Here is an 18,444-nt window from a genome sequence, read left to right on the forward strand (position 1 = left end):
TTGTGTAGTTTTGTTTCGCTTTGATTAATGTAACTGCTGAAGCATGTGAAGATGGTAAGGCAGTGCTTTACGGAAGTCACAACCCCACAACATAACCTGGTGCCGTTAAACGCCCGTTTTATTCTGGCTTTTGCTTTTTCATCCTTCATTCTGTTTGAATATTTATATGGTATTCTATTTTAAGTTACTAATTTGATAACTTTATCTCTGCAATGATCAATTTATATGTATCGGATGAATTAAGTATGCATTATCTTGGTTTATACAATACATGACATGTCATACAAAATGAGAACATGTGGATATTTTAAGATTGAAAGTGAATACCAAATGCATTTAATATGAAGTTGCAGTTTAACACATGCACATATGCTATTTCGTAAGCTATAAATGAGAGGAATCGATTAAAGTGTGGTTAATTGACGGTATTCGCTGCAGAATTCTTGACTAGTCCACCCATCCACCTGCTGCAGGATGCTGAGTTGTGGGAGGAGAGGAGGGAGGAAAGGAAGGAGGGAGGGAGGAGGACGTCACGCTGTGCACGCTCGCGGCCTGTCGTCGCAACGCGGAAGAGACGAAGGAGGAAAAGAGACTCCACGTCACTGAGGTGTAATAGCGGCGTCAGTGCAACACACAGTGCTACCTCAGTGCAATTCCGGTACCACTGTACACTTCGAGACATCCTCGCCTCGGTGACAATAACTCGCATGACCCACGGGAGCGAAGATATTTTCCGCCGTTTTCCGCCCAGAGCGGCGTCGGTCGTGGCGCAGGCAACCCCGCAGAAAGGTAACGTAGTTACGTCCGCGGACGACCGTGTCTTGTCTTCCCGCTGCCTGGCTTAGCCAGTCCGGCTGAAACACCGGGACGGTGCCCGCTGAAACACCGGGTGACCTTTACAGCCCGGAGAAAGCGACGCGCGGCACTGTATCGATATGTTAACGCCATTAGCGCGAGAGCTTCCTCGCGACGGTTGAGCGTCAGTGAACGGACTCAGCTAGCTAAGTCTGCTGTATGGTCGACGGGCGGCGGAGCGTTGTTGACGTTTCTGGTTGACAGTTGTTGGTGTCCCGCTGAGCTGCTGCTGCTGCTGCTGTTGCTTACATACGTTCACATCCCCACATCAGATCCCATGCAAACTGTAGAATCTGACAACTGGCTATAGCTAAGATGTGGACATAATAATACATATATATAAATACAACCAGGCCCGTTAAACAGTTGTAAAAACGGTAGTGTAAGCAGCCAGTAACGGCATGCTGAGGCCCATTCATTGAGTTATTGATGCTTCAGACAAACGGGGAGTAGTGGACCCTGATCACTGCCGTTGTAAATATTAAATAAAAACATATTGCAAACGGAGAAGCCAATATTCTATCGTGTGCCATGCCACTGTTTAATGCAATATCATCATACCGTATTCATATAGCATTAACATAATAAGGAAGTAAGTGTGTTCCCCATCTCTTACACAACTAAGACACACACCTGTGTATTTATATCAATTGCAGTATTCTCATGTGTAGATTTGTGTTATACTTTCAATGTACAGTGTGTCTCTCTGTGGCATGTGTGTACTGTCAATTCGGTGGGTGTTTGCTTTTTGTATATATTTGCACTATCTCTTAATGCGATGCGCGTGTTGTCAAAGTCCTTGGTTGTGTTTTTCTTATGTGTTTTCTTTAATTTGCAGTACGTTTTTCCATGCGGTATCAAACTGTGATGCACTTTTTGTTGAACAGTGACACATTCTAGTTTCTTGTTTCTTTAGTGAGCCCAAACAAGCTGGTTGTCACATGTTTTGAGAAGCACTGTTTTTGTTGGGCCAAAGGTGAGAGAATAAAATTTACATTTAAATCCCTGGTTAAAAAGGAGTTCTCCTGCTCAAGTTAGTTTGTTTTGGCCACATGTCGTGGCTTGCAAAGATAAGGTGAGAAGTTTTGTTCTGCGATGCCTTACACAGGTCACAGAAATAATATGTTAATGCAACATAGATGAAGTGATGATAGATTCGTCATCTTCTGATAATCTGTTTATTGTAAGATGACTTGAATATGTATTTTATGTTTGTGTTCTTGGTATTTCAACTTCACATCTAGAAAGAAAGATAGAAATGTTATTAATCCCACAAGGGGAAATTTCTTCGCTACATTTGTACAGAAATTAAGCATTAAATATAAAATAAATTAAAAAGTAGCACAACATATATGTAACAAAAAAGAATAATAGGAAAAATACATCATATATGCAAGAAATAGAATAGTAATATTAAATTCACTAACAAAACCAAACCGTAAAATATAAATGTATGGACAGTAGCTAGTGTGTATCTGTTTGCTCATCATATTCACAGTACCATTGTTTTCTTCAAAATCTGAGGATATTTTGATTTGACGAGATCACCCATCCCATCTGTGAAGCCAGCTAACACCCTCTATAAAAAAACAAAAACAACACACCTTCTAAAAGCAATTCACCCCCAGGCTAAAACGAATACCTCACTTTGGTCCAGCCACTGCTTTGCATTTGTTTAAAGTAATCTCAAAGTACCACATCAGTCACCAGGAAATGAATAACCACCACGCTTCAGTGAAAGGAAAAGAAGAAGAAGACCAGGAAACTATTGAAACTTGGAACAAGAAATGCTGTTTTGTGTGTTCAGCCCTGGATTAAGTACAACAGTGCAGTGTTGCCTAATATGTAACCTTCCATTACATTAGATGATTGTGGTTTGCATATAATGTGTAGTTGTTGTGAAAAAAATCCTGTTTTTTAGGAAACGCCCAGCTACACCCCATGCACACCTTTTATTATTTCAAACCGTCAGATACTCATGTAGCAGTTCAAAAGTGCACTGAAAGAGGAACTTGGACCCATACATTAGCCTCCTTATTAATCATATAACTAGCGTATGCTCTGTACTGGAGAGTGGGGTGATAAGACAATGCAAACTACATAGCAGAATTAACGACTTGTATTTGGCACATGCTGTGATCATTAGGAGCATGGCAGGGGGCTCCTCTGAACTCCCAGAGCCATTTATTTCAAAACAATGCATTAACAACAACTTATTTGGTGTGTTGTTTGTTAAAATAAGATCACAACACTCTGTGTTTGAAATGGAACGATAGCGCTACAATCAAACACCATTACTCGGTTGTTTCAGAGAAGCACTGCAAGGCATTGACCCAAAACATAAAATCTGACTCAGTACGAGCGGTTAGAAGCTATCTGTGAAAATAAATAGTGTGGTTTGGTCGCATCTTTACGGCTCTTCGGGGTCGCATGGTGGTTTAGTGGACGGCACTTTGGCCTCACAGCAGGAGGCACATTGTTTGATGCCGGGCTGTGTCAAGTTTGCGTGTTCTCCCCCCCCCCCATGTCAACGTGGGTTTTCTCCCGCTTCCTCCCATATCCCAAAGACAGCTGAGGTTAACTGAGCATTCTAAAATTGCCTGTACGGAAATTAAACATTCAGAAAACAAAATGGAAGAGTAGTTCATTGTGTTTCATTTATTTCAATCAATTTCGGAAGTCCACAAGTGGAAGTCTGTCGCTCGGCAAATGAAATTGTGATTGCTCTGCTGCCACTCAACGCAGGAGCACTTTCACTAACTGCAGAGTCAAACAAAGGGAAGAGGAACTGAGATCAGGGGACTTTTTGTTTGTTTCTCCAACGCAGGTGGACTCACTTCTTGTGCAGTGGCTGACCAGTAAGGAAGTAAGCGCCTGCTTCAGTGCAGGCCTTCCTCTCTCACTCCTCTTTTCAAAAAATATTTTTGTGAGCTTTAACATGGACGGACATCACGTGCGTTAGCTGTGCCTGTTATCTCATCATGATGCTCGTGATGATGCAGGTTCACCAGGCCCGACACCCACACGCCATTCCTTCCGAGACTTTTCTTATTACCTGCTTGGTTATAGGTGTTCTCAATCTATTTTAATCCGTTTACGTTGTCTTCATGAGCCAAGTCAGAGTGCCACGACCTGGTCAAATGTCTGTGTGGTGGTATAAGCGACGAAGCTGAGCACTGCTGACTCATCCAAAAAACAAAAACAAATGGAAGACTACTAACCTGCACAGATGGATTGAAGAGATCCAGGACAGACAGCACAGAGCATGACTGCATTTTGTGATGTGTCTGTACATCAATGTTATTGTTGGTGTTTTCATTACTGTAAATGTTTTTTATGCTTCCTCTGTCTTTGGCAATATGCATTGACCCTTTTTATGTATTATGCTGGGATACCTTTGTGTAAAAATAGAAACTGCATCACCGTTCATTTAGAACTTGATCAAATTTACTTTCGAGGAGGTGACACACTCATAAGCCACTTCAGTAAAGGGTGTTAATGTAAGCTTGTTACACAGCGATCGAACACAAAATGCTCCTGCGGCTCACTCGAAGGCAGCTTCGTCAACATTACAAGGACTACATAGTCACTGTTTGGATAATTCATTTGCAGAAAATAATGGAAATGTGAGTATTTACCAAAATGAACGTCTCCCTTTTCATCTGACTCAAGGCTTTGAAGCAGTGAGAGAATAAGCTTTAATTTCAATTGTTATTTAAGAGCTCTCTAATTGTGAAATGTATAAATACCTTTGTAAACCTCGGGTTTTACTCCCAAAGGCAGTTGATGCAAGTTGACTTTTAGTATTCCGAATGTATCTGAGCCACAAGCCAGGAAATGAAGGCTTGTCATAACCTTTCTCAGTTCATTTTTCTATTCTATCCTGGCTCTTTTGTTTCGATGGTAATCTTTAAATTGGACTCCGACGTTGATTTTTTTTTTCTTTTTTGAAATGATTTACTTTCAAACAAGTCAGTAAGTGATTTAAGCAACAAACACACAATGCTAAAGATCACAGAACAGCGGGACCATCTCACAATCAGCACTTTTTGTATTTTAATTATGAGAACCTGTGCAAACACTTAAATCATTGTAGTAAGTACTGTATGGTTTGCCTTTTGAATGTTTCTCCTCTCTCTGTCTCTCTTCTTCTCCCTCTGGGTCATTCCTGTCTCTTCGTGATTTAGCTGTCAGATAAATATTAATTTTAATATATGTGGCATGTCAAAGAGAGGTTAACCCTCCAGCTCTCATACTTGAGTTAATCACATGCATGTACAGACTTTCTTTTCATCCACAAACTGAACTAGAATGTGCAATCTTTGGGGCATGAGCTCTGTGAGCTTTGCTAGGGATGCATATTTTTTTTTTTTACTTAAAAAAATATTCTTGTCATGCACGAATGTACTAGAAACAGAACTCCACCTTCGCTCGGAATCTTTTTTCTGCTCAGTATTTTCAGAGTTGATGACCATGACAGCTGTGCATCGACAACAACAATTTGTTGTGACTCATTCGGCGCGGGGAATGTGATCTGTTAATGTGAGATGTCTCACCTAAACAGTGTGTACGCTTAAGCGCCTCTTATTCATATTAATGCTAAATTATTTTAGTTGTCACTCATCACTTCCAAAAACAAATCTAATATTTTTGGCCAAGTTTTTTTTTTTTTGGTTTTGTGTTTAATGTGAATGAACGTGGATGCACGTTGTATCCATTAAATGTTTATTTATTGTGTTTGTATGTTTCTCTCCCTTAGAGTGCCCCGCTGCCTCGGCTTCTAAATGGGGGAATCAGGGTCACGCCGTTCCACACTCGTGTCCCGCCTGCCGATCTTCCGCCGCAGCAGCAGTAAGAGGCAGGAGTCGCTCCCCTCCTCTCCGTCTTCAGGCGGACAGGGCAATGGCGTCCACACCTCTTCGCCCTCCAGCACCAACTCCAGCTCTGGCAGTACCGGGAAACGCCGGAGCCTTTTCCGAGCCCCCTCCCTCAATTTCTCAGCGAAACGGAACAGCGATCCACGTGTCCAGCCTATCAACCTGAACCTCACCCCCCCGCTGACGCAGAGCACTGATGCGAATGGGAATACCCAGCAGATCATACCGGCGTCGCTGTCAACAGGATTCAGTGAGGGTGGTGGACGCCCCAAGTCACGCCACTCGTTTGGGTTCGGCAGCCACAAGCAAAAGAAGATCACACGCTCTAAGACCGAGGATTTTGAAAAAGTGTCCTCATCCTCCTCCACATCCAATCGAAATGTGTTTATAAACTGCATCAGCGGATCGGGGGCCAACGAGGCCGACGACTCGGGGTTCCTCGACGACTACAGCAGTGGGGGGAGTAATAACACCAAGCGGTCTTCACGGAAGAAACAGCTGCTGCCCAAGTCGTTCTCAGCTCACCACCGCTTCTCCCGGTCCTCTGATCACCACAGACCTCCAGAAGTGAATCTGGAACCCCCGAGCTCCACCAATATTGCTCCTCCGGGGCCAGGAGGGGTCACTCCAGGGTCCTGGTCAGGAGAGTTGATTGGTGCTGGAGGTGAAAGTTCACTCCAGTCCCCTATGATATCAGAAGACCGGACCACGGCCATCACCCCTTCAGAGTTCATCCCTATCACGGAGGATTCTGCATCCGAGGTGGATGCCCTGCCAGCTCCCAGCCCTGGACCTGGTTTATCCCCAGGTTCTGCCTCTGTGCCTGGGCCGGCTATTGACACAGCTCCACCTGAAACCCAGCCTGCTCCAGAGAACTTCAGCATGGCTGTCTCCACTTCCCAGGTAATGTGATCCTGTGTTACACTCTTAAAAAAAAAATATATATATATATTAATAATCTACGGCGCTTTGGAATCAAATGAGCTAAACAGTACAGACAAAGGGTACGCTTTATTTTAAAATGTTGCTTGTGATCCCAGTGCAACTGAATGAATTTCATGATAAAAAGCAACATTTTGACAAACAACATCTGAACAATAAATGTTTCTGCTTGTAAACATACACGCAAGAATTTATTTGTCAAAAGATTGTGGTATTGGTGCTTCAAGTATAGACAATTCCACCACAGGTGCCCTTTGATGTCCAGAGCAAAAATAACATAAAGGAGGAATATTTATGACCACTGTGTGGGATCTGTGAAATGCAGTATAAAAATTTGAGTGCCTCGCATGAAAAGTCCTTTTTATTGAAAGCGTTAAGGCATGAAAAATAAAATCCTCACATGTCTGAAATGCCCTCCACATTTCACACCTTTTTATGCTCACAACATTTCCTCTTCAAAGACTTTATAGTTCAAGGAGTGGAACCAGACCTGATAATGTTTATTTATATATGTATTTTTCTTTTAATTTTTACTAATAACCATCTGAGAAGTGATCATTGGAAACAGTTTGGAAAAGGGCAGGCACTTTCTAAAAATGCTTGGCATGAGATTGGATGAACTATCTGCCAATCAAAGTTTTCAGTTCTGCTATTGCTCTTTGGCTCAATGAAGAAATAATATTGTCTCGTTCTGGTATGACTGACGCTATTGAAGCATCCACGCTAAGCAGGAGCATCATCAGGAGCTGCCTTTGTGGTTTAGAACAGTCGTCTTTTCTGTGTCAGCTCGCAATAAATAAAGAAGAGGGAAGTCCAGAAAAAAAACAATTTACGTAGTATAACAACTTCAAAGATGAAGCTCCATTAATAAGTATGTACTGTGTGCCTGTGCTATCATAACCCATGCACACGTTGCCGCCCAAGGACACAAATATCCATCTACTGAATGCGTGTTCAAGTGGGTTCTCTCGTGTAAAACGCTCGATTGGAGTTCACAAATGTTTGTGTATTTCACTGTAACATTGTTAAATGTCATTGTTCTGTTTTAAAAAAAAAACATTATTTTTTTTTTTACACATTCTCAACAAAATGTCCTCTGTTTAGGTTTTCTTCACTCCAGCCCAGTCCAGCGCCGAGAAACCTTTACTCCCCGACACCAGCACAACAAACAACACCGACTATGAGACTGCCGTTTCCCTCTCAGAGCCCGAGACAGCTGTGCCCTGCCTGCCTCTGCGGGAACAATCACTGGAAGAGAGGAAGGAAAGAGAGGAAGAGAGAAAGGAAGCGCAAGATGAGTTGTCAGCAAAGGAGAGGATGGAGCTGGTGGAGGAGAGAAATGCCAGTTACCACAAAGAGACCACAAGTGAGAGCGAGGGTTGTCACTCTAATCCAGAGCAATCGGAAAGAAGGGCGAGAAACGTGCGCTCCATTCAAGAAAGAGGAAGTTTCTGTGGCTGCCATGAACCAAGATCCTCTCATTTGAGGAAACCACATACAGGTATGAAACTCATACAAACACTTAGGTCTATCACCGATTTTCATACACAGCCGCAGACAAAAACAAGGGCAAAAAACATTAAACACCTTAAAAAAACAAAAAAAAACAATCAAAAGAAAGGATCATTTCGTGTTCCGTAAACGTGTCGAGAGTTGCTCCCTAATGTTGTATTATGCATCTTTAACTCCCTAACTCTAGCTTTAAGCGGCTTATAAAATATAACTCAAACTTTTTAGGGATTAAAGCAAGTATTTAAATAAAAGTAGAACAATTTATTTCCTAATCATTTAAATTCTGTGTTTTACCAATAACAAAGTAAAAGGATTTATGCTCCCGCATGAAAACTTTGACACACAGACACAAACTTGGCTTCCATACTTGTTTGGCATTCTTTTGTAATGATCCATGAAATTCTCCTGCAGGTTTTTCAAAGTTAGCGACGGTATTGTCTTCCTGCTGCGCAGTTCCAATGTGTGCGGCCATTTTTATGATGCCTTGCTTGAGGCTCGCTCCCGGCTGCTGAGTTGTATTACCTCCTTAAGCGTGACTGAGCAAGTGCACGAGTGTGAACAACAGCATATCCAATGAAGAGAGTTGGGCGTTCATTACGGAGCCTCTCAAGGAGATTCCCACAGGAAACTGGCAATCGGAGGTGGTGCAAACTGGGATAATGATAATCACAGTATTCTTATACCCTTGTCTTACTCAGCTTGTTTCCACTTGATGATGACTACTTTGGACAACATCATTGTTTTTCCAACTTCCAAATTCATTGTGAAATCAAAGTTCTGATAAAAGTTGAGAATATTTCTAAACGTTAGAAATATTACAAGAAAAGAAAATACAGCTTGAAACATTTATTTAAAACTCTTGTAAATGTCACTTCAAGAAGTAACTCAGAGAGTTCATTGGAAAAAAGATGCCGACAAATCAATGAATACAGAGTGACAATATTGAAAGAGATAATGGACGCCGTCACCATTTAAAGAGGACAATGACACAATAATATCTAAATTCCAGTTCAACAGTCACCTCAAGAGACCAATTTCAATCACACTGTCTGTGTTTCCCTTTGTCATCATTCAAACATAATTAACTGAACAGTCTAAACATTCCTGAATTTCTGTTTATCCAGTGTGGAGGACTGGATGGCAGCTTATTTCCTACAATAACATTTTGATGTTAGATTGAAATCCTCATAAACTACAGAGACAGTCACACCTTACTGACAATGCAAGGTCTGTGGCAAAAAACCTTGGGATGACTTTTGATAGTCACTTGTCCTTTAAGCAGCAGACCTGAAATTACACAAACGTGTTTTGAAAAATTAAGAAACATCTCCAAGATAACGCCTGGACGTTATCCAGAACTCAGCAGCCAGATTTTTATGTAAATGTTGGAGGTCTCGTCATATTCCAATCTTAGGATCACTGAATTGGTTTCCCATTACGTTTAATACATTTCAAGATTTAGTAAATGGCCCACGAAGCCATCCATTGTCTGTCTCCAAATTAAATGACATAGGTTTTAACCCCTCACAGCCCAGCCTATAAGTGCCTCCTTAACAATCACTTTTACAAGATGTCATTTACATTAGTTGTTTTATACAAAATCATTTTTTCATATTTGCAACTTATTTGTTATTTTAAGGTATTTCACCTGCTTTATTTTGCACTTACCCCTCCATCTGTAAGGTGTCGGTTCAGTGCTGCTTGATAGAAGTGTTCTTATAACCTGTGTTGTTTATTTTGTATTATTCTGTAAATCTTTTAATCTTTGTGTTTAAGCTTGAAAAATGCCATATACAAACAGTGTCACAGGCCTCTGGTGTGTGGGCCCCCGTGTTTGAATTTCCTTTCTTGTTGAAAAGGACCAAGCACTAGTTCAATGGTTGAATACACAAGGTTACATGGTAATGATTGTACTATCTCAATGTTTTGTTTTGCTCAGTGCGAAACCAAAAATGGGCAAATATCCATTATTTTCGTTCAGTGTGAGGTCACAAGAAGAAAGACAAGGCGACACACACATACACATGGGGGAAGGGGTGTGTGTGTGTGTTGGAGATTGGCATGTAGTGCTGTTTTTAAATAATGTATCCTATAATCTTTCGCTTCATGAGATAGCGTGCATTGTCTATGTATTTATTATCAAAATAGAGCAATCGTCTGTTTGTCTGACTGAACAGTATTGCCCTTGAAATCTCACATTGTATTGTTACACAGCAAGCTTGGTGTAAACAACTTCATTATCACAAAGCAGGCATGAATAGCATATTACCAAAAGCAATATGGGTGAAGAGCTTCACAACAGGAAGATTTGACTCAATTTAAAATGCCCTATAATTAAGCGTTTATCATTCAATTTTCATAAAACACATATTTTACCAACAGGGAATGGGGCTGACTGCCAGAAGTTGGAAATGTATTACAAATATGATTATGTCTATTTTTGTGGAATCATTGTTGGATCAGTTTCTTCTTGATTCTTTTGTCTGTTTGACTCACTTCCTCTTGCTACTTATTCCTTTTCCCCAGCCTCTTTGTGCAGCAGTGTCAGCCCCTATCATGAGGTGATGCGGATGGAGAGGCGTCTTCGCTCCTCGTCTGAGGGGGCTGGTGGGCCTCGAATCCATGGAAACCACAAAGACGCCCCGGGCATCGAGGGATGTGGTCTGCTCAAACACAGAAACAACTCCTCGTCATCCAAACTGGGAAGTCTGGTAGGTCTTGAGCCGCGTGTGTGTGATTTTTAAAAAGATTTTTCAGAGCTCCTATGAATACATAATGTATGTAACATCTTGCATATTAATTAAGATGTTGAGGTAAAAACATAACTAGACCCTACACACACAGGCACACGCACACAAACAGACGCGTACACAGACACACGCACACACACACACACGCACAGACACACAGAGACACACGCACACACCTATATACTTCCTCCAGCATATGTCCTCCACCCGGGTAAAGGAATGTTTAATCTCGGCGTGACTGCCACTGGGCACTAGGCTAGTGTTTCTCTCTCTCTCTCTCTCTCTCTCTCTCTCTCTCTCTCTCTCTCTCTCTCTCTCTCGCTCTCGCTCTCTTAGCATGACTCAACAGCTTATAATGTACCACTTCCTCTTTTGTACATCCTCATCAGACAAAGGGAGGGACTTGAACAACATTTTAAAAAAAAAACAATAAAGAAAAAGATGAACTTCTACTAGAGTAGAAAATAAGATGTAATAAAAAGAGACAAAACATGGCATAGAAATAAATAGCAGCAATGCTTTTCCCCAGATCTAATAAAGGAAATGCGTCCCAAACAAGTTATATGTCCTAGACACAGAAAACTACTAAGGTTTGGACCAGAATAGTGACACAAATAATTCACTGACTGCATAGTGGTAGTTAGAGTATCTATAATTGTGGGAATTATATAACATCACAAACGTGTCCACAGACTCAAATCCACTTCACCACTATTTTAGCAGTTTATTTGGGTTGCTCTCTAGTCACACTTAAAACTCTGCATTAATCCAGCAACCCTAACCTCCATACTGGATTACCAAATTGCCAATGTATCGTTACAGAAAGAGCCCTGGGGATGAAAAGTGGATTGTGTCTAATCTCACCTCGCCGCCCGTGCCTCCAGCCATAAAAATACCAAAAGTGTTCAGGCAAACAAGGGACAGTGCACTTTGGCATACTTTGCAGCTTTGATCCACAAAAATAATGTTTTTGATTTTCACTCACAATACAAAATAACTCAAAAACACCATACACTAATTTATTGAATCTGGTTTGTTTTTAAATTAATTGTGCCAGTTTACAATTAAAGCAAAAGCAAAACAATTGAATATCCTGTTAATCTCAGACACTGACTTGAACTCATTTTGAGATGTGTAAGTTATTCAAATGGGGCTAAGCGAGAAGAAGTGGTGCTCTGCAGCGCTGTATTGACTTCACCATAACAAGCTGACACCTCACGTCTTAATGTGTCACTCGGTTCAGATATTCAACAGCTCAAGTGAAGCATGAGAATCTGTAAATAAGTTATACTGTAAGTGTGTTCACATGAATGTGAAAAACACACAGTGAACATTGACAGCTATTGAAGGCAAAGCCCTGAAATCTAGTTCAGTGTGACTGTGAACAGATAAAGTACTTTGACAAACTTCTTCAGTCATCTGTAGGATTTAAGCAGTATGCCGTTTTTTTAAATTTTTTTTTAGCTCTCGCTGTCAAATAGACATTGCACCCGTCTTTGTTGATGCGTGCTGCATATCCACATTTGATTCTGGGGAAAGGCAAAAGCTACTATTGTGTATTGGTTGGCTTTCTTACAACACACACTCAAGGAAGCTCTGAAGGAGGAAAGCTCATTCCTTTTGCCAGGGACTATAGGTGTCGACATAGAGATTAAAAAAGGGCAGGGACATACACAGCACTTTGCTATGTACTCTACAGACTGCACCCTCTTCTTGGCTCACACTTCACCAATTGTGGAGTAATCTCTTCCTTTCCTTCCTCAGTCCCAAAAAGGGCCCTTTAGGGGCCGAAGTTGTGCAGAAAGTTTCAGTATTTCAAATTAGATGGTACTCTTTTTTTTTAGCTTGACTAAATGTTGTTGGTTAGCAGAGGGCACTTACGAAGCTCATCGAAAAAAGGCCTTGACCGATACACCTGAGACTCCTTCTTTGATGCGAGGCAAGGTTATTTATAGAGCACATTTCAGCAACAAGGCAATTTAAACAATTTACATAAATCATCAAAAGCATCGAGACAAAGTGCAATAGAAACACATCGTTAAAGGGCATTCAAATCCAATTAAAGCGGTCATTCAATTCCAAGAGCATTGCATATAAAAACAAGCTAGAGTAGAATAAGAGGGGAAGCAAATAAATGAATAAAAGTTACAGCGCAGTGTGAGAAATGATCGAATAAAAGGCAGCAGCGAGCAGGAAGGTCTTCTGCCTGGATTTTAAGTAAATAAATAACTTAAACAAGTGAGGGTATGAATAAAAGAAATAGAAAACGCGGGTCAAAGTTAGTGATAGTTAGTGTGGCCGATGGACATTGCACCAGTTTAGAGCCAATTAGAGAACACCATACAAACAGTATGCGAGGTGGATCTGCTCTACTGTTGCTGTTTCATTACAGCCCAGACAAAATCAAATTATCATGAAGCAAATCAAGATTAGGTTTTGCAATAACAAATACCTAGTCTGTTGGATTCGCGTATATCGGCAGAGGTGCATCTGCGAAGCTGAAGAAAGGCTGTGTTTGCTTGAGCTGCTCGGTGATCTCATTCCAGTTGTTATTGTGCTTTGGATATCCCCCTCTGGGAGACTGCAAGATTTTTATTTTACCAGCATATACTTTTGTTCGTTGCTCATACATTTCTGAGTGACAGCTGTGATAATGTTTTGGCAGGCTTACAGTGATTACATTCAATTCCTGTTGAAAAAAGAACAACTTTACAAGTTCTCCAGAACTTCTTTCTCATCTAAGACAGAAGCCGAACTGTGAACATGCACTTTTGTTTGTAGTTTGATCGACATACATGGCAAAATAGTTTAACTGTAAGCCACTTTACTTTGACTGCTGTACTCCTGCTCATCAACACTTGCTAGGCAGCTGGCTTGCTAGACAGCGTTGTAATGGAGGCTGCATCTTGTTTTTCACATCCTTGAGTTTAATTGCTGCCTCATAAAGGCTAGATATCATAAGAAATGACACTTGTATTAATCATAGAACAGACAACGATTCTCTTCCTCTCCCAGACAGAATTTGCACAACAAGACTGTTGGCTTTTGAAACCAAAAATAATGAGGATGTTTGTTTAATATTCGTGTTGAATGTTGACTTTACCCAAAGACATCATGGCAGCCAAAGACATTATTATACACACAATAAATCAAATAACATTTTACATCAATTTCTCTGATGCTGGGTCTCTTAATGTCAACTGGTCACACAGTATAGAGCTCCAAAAGCTGAGGTTGATGAAATACATGTATTTATCTCCAGACTAATAAATAACCAAAAACAGTAGAATTATCATATGATTAAATCATGAGTGCATTGCATGAGAATTAAGTAAATTGTGCAATTAATGTGGGTATCAACAGTCTGTGTGCTACGTATCCTTATCAACAATAATCTGCATTAATTTAGCATATTTCTAAAGAAATCAGTTAAAAAAAACACTTATTGTAAGATAAGGACTTCATATTAACACCACTTCTGTTCTGGGAATACTATCATTCATATATATATATATATATATATATATATATATATATATATATATATATATATATATATATATATACATATACATATATATATATATATATATATATATATATATATATATATATATATATATATATATATATATATACACACACACTCATGAATAGCTTCTAACATTGCATCCAATGACAAACACTCTTATTATAACGGGGTATGTTTCATACATTATGGTGATTATAACAAGGTAAGTTCTTGTTCATATTCTAAATGTGTTCACTTTTAAATCATTGAACAGTGTAGAGGCTAATAAAATGGTAAGTGTACCTGGAAAGAATGGAGTTGATAGTCAATTAGGGGCTCATTAGCTATCAGAGTGGAACAAGAGTGCAGGACTCCATCCCTCGAGGATTAGAATTGACTACCTCTGCTGTAGAAACGAATGTTTCTTTTAATTCACTGAAACTTTTGATCATCCAAAGCAATGTGGCTAAAGAGCTCAGAGACAATCCTTTTAATAGCTTTTTGGTCTTGTTGAAGCAGTCAGGTGTTCATTCGATTTAATTGCATGGTGCTAATGTGCTTAATCTAATGCTCACTTTTTTTCTACTTCCAAATGTAAGGCTCTATTTAGTGAAATATACTTCTAGTGCTCAAGATTCATCAGCTTTAGGTTTCTCAACTACATCCCATCTTTTGTGACCCTTCTAGACAACAGTATACCATTTTAATTTGGATCAGTCGTTGCAGATAAAGCACAGATAGAACAAATAACAAATGGTGGTATGTCCTAGTGAATGTGCTTCCAGGCTGTATTTCACCAGGCAAAATATACTCAGAGTGTGGGGAAAGCAGGCAGGATAGGAAGGAGCATTGGCAGGGTGAGGCATTCATGAGGAAGTATGGCTGGTGGGCAAACCACAGCACTCCACACAGTTTCTCATCAAACACTTCACTTTCATTTGTGGCTGTCTTTGCACTCACTACAGCCAAGCAGCACCTGTCCTTCTCTGCTGATTTATTAATCTTTTCTTGTTTTGCAGCGATAAAACAAGAATATGAATAAACAACATTTTTCCAACTGAGAGGTCTATCCCACGCCATCTCTCTCACTGGTTGTAAGACAATTCCACAGGTCAAAGTTTAATCAAATGTAACGCTCCAAGAAGCAAAAGAGGCAAACATGTCTTGTGCTGTTCTGCATAGAAATAAATAGAGAGCTAAATCAGGTCTGAGCGCACCAGAAGCCATTCCTCTACATGCACAATGCCATGGCCGGGAAACTGGAGCACCCAAATAGGATGATGTCATTTTATGTTATCAATCACACCTATGCTTTTCCTACTTTATGTCAAAATGTCATAAAAAGGTCAATAGACATGTGGAAGAATATTTCCTTATTAAGTACTTCATCTTCTCGAAGTCCTCTTCATGACCAGACTACATATTGCAGAAATAGGAAATGTAGATATCTCACTCTAATTTATGACTGCAGTCATATTTTCTGCTTCAACAGCCTCGGTGATGACACATCCTCATAAAGTTGTCGACTATACAAATGTGATAGAAATCCTGAATTAAGTATGTACCAAAAATTTACAGCCATAGTGGAATTATGGATTCTGTTGCTCACAAAGTCAACAGTATAAAGCACTGGGATGTAATATTTGTATCGCTTCAATTTTAAATGGCATTTGTATGTTGAGTGTGAAATTTGTTATGGTTTTGGGATGAGTGATTATTCTGTATTGGTAGGAGGAGATTGTTTGAGTAAGTAACACATGTAGGGGAGACAGTGTGGGTAAAAATCTGTTTTGTTTTTCCATTTAACAACAGATTTTCAATCTCACTGGACATTCAATACTTCTCTCCCCTTGGCGCATTGTAAACGCACCTGGCTGTGAAGCGTCTGCTCATACAGAATGAAAGTAATTTGTCCGTCCGTATATTTTCCATTGCTAGAAGCCATAATACCTGGCGGGGAAGCAAAATCTCTCTATTATGATCTGAATGCAATTATCACCCCAGAGCCCCAGATCTGCAGAGTGTGAACAGAAACCAGTAGATTTTAATGGACGGAAAAGAACCTCTTGCTTCCTCTTATCCCTGTTTTGGATGTCATTCGGCTAGGCAGTTAAGAGATGGAGCCATCTGTTAACGAGACCTGAATCTGATATTATCTCTATTAACTCGAGGATAACACTCACTCAAATCACATAAGCGAGGTAAAAAGGTGACATCTCTGGGTTGTAAAATCATATTAATACATTTCTATGGTTAGAGGGGCACATTAAAATGGGTAATTTAGCTTCAAATGAACTCTGTGCGCAATAGTACCACACGGTATGGGTCTTCATTCCTTTTCCAATACCTTTTAGCTATTAGCTTTTATGCCTGAAATGACTTCTTCTGTTCAATTGCATGACACTAAAAAGTATCGTGGTCTTTTTTCCGATGTTGACTTCGCCAAGCATCTGGTGAAAAAACTGTGATATTGTGTTACGTCACACAGTACATAGACCACAATGGCTTCATATAGATATGGCTTTGAAGCACATTGATTTAGGTGTTTGGAAACTTTGCGTTTTCTTTTTTTTGATCGTTCAGCATGTCACAGAGGCCTTTTGTTCTCAGATGGGAAGAGATCAATACAAGAGTCTGGCTCTGCATCTGCTGGTACTCCATGAGGCTTCTTTTTGGCTCCTGATATTTGCTTTGGTTTCAGAGTTTAATTTGAGCACGCCACTTCAGATGAGTCTTTTAAACGATGTTAAGTGCTCGGAAAGCCTCTAGTAAGAATCACTGACTTGGGGGACTGTAGCGCATGAGAGTGGTCATTCTGGAACCACAAGGTAGCCGGTTCGATTCCTGGACGTTGCTCTCAGGGCGCTTCACAGCAGCACACTGCTCCTCAGGATGAGGAATAAACCAAAGTTTATTTATGTATGTAAATATGTAATATGACAAACGTACATGTAATTAATGTAAATATATATATGTGAGAGAGAGATTTACTCTGCAGCGGGTTTCCTTTTGATCACCATCAGATGGCAGCATTGCCTTTTGAAATACACCCGAACCAAATGAAGCATCAGACATCATTCCAACCTCATAATAATACCAAGAACATGGGAGCATTTACTGAAAGGTTGCAAATAAAGATTTTGTGGTGGGCATTAAGTCGTAAAATGTGACTTACTCTAGTCAAAACTTGTTTGGACTTTTGAAGGAATAACTAAACTATAATGTGAGTTAGGATACTGTTAATAATTCAGGGCCACCAGGGCTGGAGGGAAGTTAGTAAAACATGCCTTTTTATAGTGTTCTGGACCTAATAATGCTGGATTCCTGAGAACATTGCTACTGACGTCTGGATTTATTTAAACATCTATTTGATTTCATTAGAGAAAACACGCACGCACACACACACAGTACACAGTATCTGTTTTGGGTTTAACAGATGTTTTAAAGTGAAACGCATAGAGACGGCACATTTTGTTAGAATTATTTTAAGAGCCCACAACATGTCATGAGAGAAATACTTTTTGAAAGTTTAGATTCAGAGCAATTTTATATGTCTAAGTAATTATGGGTGCTGCACGTCGTCCCTTTTCCTTTTTTTTTTATCTATCTCTCAACTCCCCAAGCCTCCCCCATGAAAGAAAGAAATGATTTGGTTTGAGTTTGGTCTTGTTTGTTTGCTTTTCCAAGGATGCTGACAGTTATTAAACACAGCTATAGACTGTTTTGTCACAATCATGGTTCCCTCAAACCCAACCCTTATGATCCCCATGTAACAGGAATAGCTCAATATATTTTCATGATGCAGTGATGAGGGACAGAATATCTCCTTAAGTGCAGGCAAAGTTACATTAATAAATTCCATTTATTCCATCGCTGGTATTGCTAATGTTGATTGCTACGGTAATGTTTTTCTATTTGGGGGAATCTTTTTCTAATTGAGCCACCTGGATTACTACTTTTAAAAAAAAAAAATGTCATTACATCTGTTAATCATAAC

At 40.0% G+C, this 18,444-nt stretch overlaps 1 protein-coding gene across 1 annotated transcript in view; it reads left to right on the top strand.

The window, feature by feature from the left end:
- The first annotated feature begins 544 nt into the window (after positions 1 to 544).
- Positions 545 to 18,444, top strand: part of ccser1 (coiled-coil serine-rich protein 1) — a 102,891-nt gene continuing 84,991 nt past the window's right edge. The window contains 4 exon segments of the mRNA XM_068604909.1: positions 545 to 789; positions 5,615 to 6,635; positions 7,779 to 8,175; positions 10,713 to 10,897. Coding sequence (XP_068461010.1) covers positions 5,640 to 6,635; positions 7,779 to 8,175; positions 10,713 to 10,897 — 1,578 coding nt within the window. The 5' untranslated portion in view covers positions 545 to 789; positions 5,615 to 5,639.

The sequence above is a fragment of the Clinocottus analis genome, unplaced genomic scaffold (genome assembly GCF_023055335.1).
Source record: "Clinocottus analis isolate CAN_PGR_092001 unplaced genomic scaffold, fCliAna1.0.p SCAF_7, whole genome shotgun sequence".
Classification (NCBI taxonomy): Eukaryota; Metazoa; Chordata; class Actinopteri; order Perciformes; family Cottidae; genus Clinocottus; species Clinocottus analis.